General features: G+C 49.1%; 1 protein-coding gene across 2 annotated transcripts; it reads left to right on the top strand.

The window, feature by feature from the left end:
* Positions 1 to 2,881: 2,881 nt before the first annotated feature.
* Positions 2,882 to 4,995, top strand: LOC118982739 (mammaglobin-A-like). 2 transcript variants are annotated; one of them, XM_037039915.1, is made up of 3 exons: positions 2,882 to 3,024; positions 3,370 to 3,553; positions 4,799 to 4,995. In XM_037039915.1, the coding sequence occupies exons 1-3, from the start codon at positions 2,970 to 2,972 to the stop codon at positions 4,971 to 4,973; spliced, it is 414 nt and encodes a 137-aa protein (XP_036895810.1). In that variant the 5' UTR covers positions 2,882 to 2,969; the 3' UTR covers positions 4,974 to 4,995. The 2 variants fall into 2 exon arrangements, with proteins under 2 accessions (XP_036895810.1, XP_036895811.1); XM_037039916.1 differs by having other exon boundaries at positions 3,370 to 3,557; positions 4,799 to 4,928.
* Positions 4,996 to 7,058: the final 2,063 nt, after the last annotated feature.

The raw sequence follows: 7,058 nt of genomic DNA, 5'->3' as shown, positions 1-7,058 counted from the left end.
TTCCCCAAGCCGAGGGTCGGCACAGACCCCGCCCCACCGGAAATGCACGGGCAACTGGCAGTTCCCCGAGTAGAGGGCCTGCTCGGGGCCCCTCGGGACCAGGGAGGTGCGCGCTACCCGAGGTCCAGGAAACGGGGGCCCAGGGGGCGCGCGCTGGCTGTAGGAGCCCGCGCCCGCGATGGCGCGTGTCGCCCGGGTGCCGGGGAGGTGCGCGCTACCCGAGGTCCAGGAAACCAGGGCGGGGGGCGGGGGGGGGGGGGGGGGGGGGCGCGGGGGGGGGGGGCCCCCCAGCGGGGGGGGGAGGGGNCCGGGGAGGCGTGAGCGACTTGCAGCTGGTCAAGCTGAAGATCAATGCTTGACTCACAGTGTCTCCTAGTCTGCGCCAGCTGAGCAAGGATGCAGACGGTCTGCACAGCCTTGCCACTGGCGAGCAGGGATGGAGCTGATCTGTGCCGGCTGGGTAGGGATGGAGCTCGAAACTGACCCACTTCTGGAGGCCCTGACAGCAGTCCGAGATTCCCCCAGACTGCTCTCGCAGGCAGGCACGGGCCCCTTGAAGCAGGGAGTGCTCTGGCAACTCTCAGTTCTCCCAAGCCAGCAACCTGACTCCACGAGTTATCGGAGCTTGCTTCCGAATGCTCACTCCTCTCTCTGCCACTACTGGAAGACCGATCTCTTATGGTGTTTTCCAATCTGCGCCCTGCCAGACAGGGGTGGTGCCGGTGACCAGTTCTCTCCCAGAGACGGTGTTGCCCACCCTCGGCTCTCAGAGACCGGGGCGGCCGGCCCAGGCCCTGGCTTGGCCTGGCAGGGGGCCCCGCCACCGCCTCTGTGCTGCTCCCTCGTACCTTGTTGATTTGTGGTCGTCTCCTCTCCTCAACTTCTGGTCATTCAGTGTCCGCTACAGTCTCTGGAGTCCTGCTTTCTTATATGCTGAGTCCCAGTTTAGCATCTGCTGTGTTCTTCTGCAGATCAGCCAGGTACTTCTCCGGCGCGTGGAGAGAAGCGAAATCCTTTGTCCTACTCCGCCGCCATCTTCCCCGATCACCCCAGCGTCCATTTCTTTATGAAAGTCTTTTGCTTGCTTTTGGAATGAAGATCACCACCAATAGTCAATGGGGAAAACGTGCACATGTAAGAACATAATTTTCTTTCCATTTCTAGCTTTTTTCTAAATCAATACTGTTCTTGGTGACTTCAGATCAGGAAAATGATGGAAAGACATGAGTCTCCAACAATCCCGAAAGAGAACATGCATCCACAGGTGATTGACCGCTGACACATCTCTCAGGCTCTCTTAGCTATTTCTTTTCTCTTTATTCTCCCCCCCCCCAACTTTGTTTCTCTTGTCATTCCATACTATCCCTGCTTAGGCTGATGTGTTTCTTTCCTGGGAGGCTATCATGTCCCTTGATGAGACCAAGAGAGACTTGTTGCCTGCTTTCCTCAGCTAGCCAAGTGCCACCTGCACTCAACTCCAGTGTACTTGCTATTCCCTCTGCCTAGACAACTGGTCCCTAAAGGCCCCCTGGGTCATAGCATTCACTCAGATGAGCTGAAAAACCCCAGTGCAATAGCCTGCCTGGATCTCCAACCGGATGCTGCCCTAGTGGTTGTTTTGTTGTTCTTGACACAATCACTTTCTTTTTCTCTCCTATCCAGTTGCAGTCTTCTCTGTTACGTCCAAGAGGTAAGGTGCACAAGCGCAAGGTCCTTCTTGACTTTTTCCTACAATGGAATTTGTGACTTGTAGCGCAGGGCCCATCCAAGGAGATTTATGGTTGCTAGGAGCATGGATGGATACATGAATGCATGGATGGATGGATGATGGGTGGAAACGTGGAAGGGCACATGGGAGAATGGAAGAATGAAACCTTCAATATAGTCCTAACTACTCTACTTTCAGCCTTGTGATAGACTCTTCACATAAATGTCAGCCATCCTTACAAAGCCAGGCATGGGATCATGGGTACCCACTTCAGAAATGAAGAAAAGCAAGCTTCGGACAACCAGCACTGTAAATTGCCCCGAAACGCGTCATGATTAGGTGTTGCATTGGAGGTTTAAATATACAGCTGCAGGAGCCCAGGTTATAACCCTCTCACTGTATATCGCTCCCTCCCTCCCATCATCTGTAATCATACATCTCTAATTGTCCTTGAATCAGTGGGACAAAAATCTTAATGAAGTAAAAAACATTAAACTTAATTATGAAAATATGACTAATTTTATGGGGTTGAAATATCTAAGTGAGAAAGTCTTTGTGAAAACAACCTTGAAAGAAGATGAGAAATTATTTCTATTTCCCAAGCAAAAGCACCTGGGTTGCAGTCTATGGGTGAGGAAAGTCTGTCCTCCAGAGGCAGCATGTGGTATTGCACGTGGCACAGATTTTGCAGAATCCGGAGGAACACAGACTGAGTGTGAAATTTGTTTTTTCTTTACCCTGAAGAGTTAAGAGAAAAACAGGAGGAGTGCAGGGTGGGGGAAGAAAAAGAGGGGAGCAGGGTGATGGAGAAGGAGGAAGAATTGAAGGTGAAGAAGGAATAGGAAGGTGCAGGGGAGAAAGAATTGGGGAAGAGGGAAGAGATAACTAAAACCCCAACAATAATAACGCAACAAGGATGACAAGAGAGACTCACAAGGTTGTCATTTGCCTTATTATTTTGCAAGCACTTTGATGTTAACTTCATCTAATGTCCTCACCATTACTGCACTTCTGAGACCTTTGAGGGTTTTCAAAGCTCTATCCCCTTGGGTTGTAGGAACAGAGCCCAGGCTGCTGGGTCTGGGAGATTCTCCCAGTCCCTTCCTGGCCAAGGGCCAGGTCTTCCCTGTGACTCATTTGGTGTGAGGGATTAGACTAGCCACTAACAGTATAAAAGGCTGCATTCTGGACACTCGCCACCACTGGAGCTCCTTCTTCCCTGCCACCTCAGAATGAGCAGCCCACAGCAGCTGCCTGAACCATGAAGCTGGTGACAGTCCTCATGTTGACCGCCCTGCCCCTGTACTGCTATGCGGGTGAGCATGCAAAGGTTTCTGGCTTTGCAGGAGGGCTGTGCTCAGGGGCCCTGTGCAAGTGCTGCTGCTCCCCACCCTCTGTGCAGAGCAGCCCGTTTCTCTAGTGTCAGCATCGTGTGGATAGGGAGTGGGCGTGAGAAAGGGCAAGTAAGTAGATGCTTTAAGATTAAGAGAAAATCCCAGGTCCTGACTGGAGTCTCCTAGAACTAAGAACTCAAACCCTTCCCATGGCCTCTCTGATCACCTTACCTCCTGTGGGGAGGTAAGAAAACAGACTCACAGTCAGGCCCTACACTGAGCTCACAACTCTGTCACGGAGCCTGCATTTGACTGCTTTCTTCCCAGGGATTGGCTGTGATCTTATGCATGATGTACTCAGTATGACCATTGATTCTGACGTGGGTGTGACTGACTACATCAATAACATGCAAGAGTTCTTACCAGGTGGAGAAACCGAAAAGGCCTTCACATTCGTGAAGGGATGCTTTCTCCATCAGAGTGAAGAAACTCTAGAGAAGGTCCAAGAGCTGCAGGTAATTTCTGTGTCTCTTTAACTGCATTTGAACAGCGAGACAGGACATGCAGGCTCTCAGTTTGTGACAACTCTTTGGAAGCATGTTTTGGTCATGCTTGTCAGGAAGATTCCTTCCATCTTATTAACAGCTCCCTCAGTACACTGTTCAGCAACCTAGGTTTGCTAGCACCAGTGCTTGGATTCCTTGACCGTGAATTAAAGGCCAAAGAGTGACACATAGAAACCATGGTTGTGACTCCCGCCTGGGTGGTGGGAGAGTTGAAAACCAAAATCAGTGGTTTCACATGCTGCAGTCTTTCCACATATGGCAGATGTTGTGTAGTGTTTTATACTGCTCATTCTATGCCATAATATATGGTTTACAACATTCCCAGGTAACCACCTGGACATACTGCCACAGCAAAAAGAGGAAGTGCACATGGCTAGGACATTCCTGACACAGGGGATGGCATGATGAACCTTGAGGAATTATGAAAACACAAATGAGCCAGTCACCAAAAGACGAATATCACATTTTCTAGAGTAGCCAGACTCTCAGACACAGAGGCTGAAGAGTGGTTTTCAGGGCAGGTGGGGAGGAACCTGGCAGATGGGGAGGGTCTGCATCTGCATGTCAGCGTGATCAGGAGGTCCTGGAAGTCAGATGTGCTGCCAAGCAAAAGTTCTTCACACAAAAAGCTGTTCTTTGAAAGTCATGAATGAATAACATTTGTACGTGTATTCACTGTAAGTAAAACATTTTAAATTATCAGCCCCTTCAGTTCAAGATGATGGGTATTTTCTTTCAATCCTCTGTCAGACAAATCACAAGGAACATACTCTTGCAATGTGTTGTCGACCAAGGCTGCCCAGTGGGCGGCATGGGGCTTTGGCTCTTCTTCTAACGTGCAGGAACTCAGAACTTCACATTCCCTCATTTTTGGACTGAGGTACTAAAAACTAAACACAGCATATTGCTGGCTACATTATTTCAAAGAAGAAAAACATGCAGATAACATGACAATGGAAAGAAATGCTGGCTGGGGGACAAGATCAGGCAGCACCATCAGCCTCTGGCATCACTCGTGGTCACCTGAGACAGAACAAATGTGATACTTTCAGCTTCTCTTCCAGCACCAGCTTCCTGTCAATGCATATGGACCAATCCATGAAAACAATGAGGAAGCATGTTTGTTCTTCAGGATGATCATTGGTAAGAACAAGTGAGATGTAAGTGATGTCCCTGTTTTTGTTTTCCAGGAAGCAACATACAGTAGCTTTTGGTGTGCTCGGTACTAACTTCCACACGACCTCAGAGATTGTCCAGAAACCGATGTTCATGGGTAGAAGCCACAGCTTAGCTTTCCTTCTTTGTCTTTGGATCTACAAATGCAAGACAATTGTTGAAACCTCACATGCACTTTCATTTCAATAAAGCATCTGCAAAACAAAAGTTATTTCTTGGTTGTTGAATGTAATGAAGGCTTTAGGGAAGCTCTCATCACACGTGTGTTTCTCACACACATGCATGTGCATACCCAGCAGTGCATAATCATTCTTTTCACAACTCAAGGGCAAAATGCTGAAAATATGAAAGTCGTCCCATTCTTCACCCCACATAGCCCAACACTAAACCTGTTTCTGGCATGTGACTGTCCTCCTCATCCCCTTCTTCCGAGTCCATCTGTGTCCTTTCAGATTCTCAGGTCATGGTGATGGTGGCCTACTCAGGTTCCTGGGTCCATGGCAGCCCTGAGTCAACCCTGTGCCCCCTTACCATGGCTGGGCTTCCCTCTGGGCTTTCTCTGTCCTAGACCCTAGTTCTCTAGGCAGTGCTGACAAAGACCCTCACCATCTATGTGCATGAAACCTCCACCCAGTGCTGATGAAGATCCTCATCCTCAATTCACACCCTTAAGAGGAAGTTCTCACCCCACAGGTGAACCCTATGGATAAACTTTCCCATAAACATGAGCCATGTCATCTTTTCCTCCTGACAAAGCACTGAGCCTTGCCTGAATGTCCACTTTGTATGCTTGGGTTGTATGTGGGCTTCCTCCTAGGAAAGTCAGGCATCTGTGATGGCCCCTGTATGCCAAGTGGTGACTCATCTATTTCCCCCCTTACCACCTGGAGTGTGCCCCCCCTGAGCCTGCCTCCACTGGTTACTTGCAAGCTTTTCAGGCGATGTCAGTCAGTGGCTGCATTGGGCAGCTTATGCCTCAAAGACTCTTTCACACCTTCAGTCCCACTCACATTACCTTAATCCCTTTGACAAAAACATTCATCCCCTAGTTCATCTGGGCAGCTTTTACCTGCTTTGTTTCCTCCCAGTTTGGTGCATTTTCACAGGCGTAGATCTGACATATTTCACTTTGGACAGTGTCTTGGGAGTCAACACCCCCATCTCGGGTCCACACACACCACCACTTGGCACAGACACTCTGGCACTAGTGTTTCCTTGACCCCATCTCCAACATTATTTCCAATAATCCACTCAACTTTGTCCTCTGACCGTTGTTGGTGTGTTGGCACAATCCACATGGTTCACAGAGGCTTTTCCAAGTAATGCAAGCAAATGCCCTCTGACTGTCCTCCTCAACTATATCATGGGACAAGAGAAGCCCCTGTGAATATGTGAACACAAAAACATCCCTCTAACTTCACTGGGGCAGCTTGGACATGTCCTGAAGCAAGTAGGACCCAGGTGTCTAGGAACCCAGTCTGAGGTGTTAGGGACTTTTCTCTAGCCACCCATCCAGGGGCTGAACTCTGGTTCTTCACTTTTGCTCTGGGGATCCTTGAAGCTGCCATTGCTCAGGGTCCTGAGGCATCTCCTCCCTTCCAAGCCAGTGACCAGTCCAATGAGAACAAGGCCATTTCAGTGACTACAGTCAGACTTGTCCTTCTCACTCTCCATTGCAAGCCTTCTGTTGCTCCCTCCACATGTCCAGTGTAAGTGCAGATATGGTGACCTTTTCCTGAAAGGGCCACATCAATTAGTGAGCAAAGGCCAACTTCTGCATGTTAAGCACCAAAACTCAGCAGGAACCCTGAGTCCCTAATAACCAAGTGTGTGTGTAGGGTGTGTAATAATAATAAATGTTACAGTGTGAGGTACGGATCCAGGGACGTGATCCTTTTTTTTTTCCAAAGATTTTATTTATTTATCTTTAGAGAGGAAGGGAAGGAGAGAGGGAGAGAAATATCAATGTATGTTTGCCTCTCGTGAGTCCCCTGCTGGGAACTGGTCTGCAACCCAGGCATGTGCCCTGACTGGGAATCAAACCGTGATTGTGTGGTTCGCGGGCCCTCACTCGATCCACTGAGCTACACCAACCAGGGCGACACGATCCTTTTGTGTGGGCCTAATATTGTCACCAATCTGTAGGTGCTATGGAGAAGTGGGAGGATGTTCCTTATTTTGACCTACTGAGTCTTAGGTACTTTCAGCCTCTTCTTTATGCATTGATATAAAGAAAAATAGGAGTTCTGGCCAAGATGGAATCATAGGTAGATA

Source organism: Sturnira hondurensis, unplaced genomic scaffold (assembly GCF_014824575.4).
Source record: "Sturnira hondurensis isolate 20B ecotype Veracruz unplaced genomic scaffold, ASM1482457v3 Scaffold0025768, whole genome shotgun sequence".
Taxonomy (NCBI): domain Eukaryota; kingdom Metazoa; phylum Chordata; class Mammalia; order Chiroptera; family Phyllostomidae; genus Sturnira; species Sturnira hondurensis.
The sequence above is the reverse complement of the archived record's forward strand: the minus strand, read 5'-3'. Positions and strand labels throughout refer to the sequence as shown.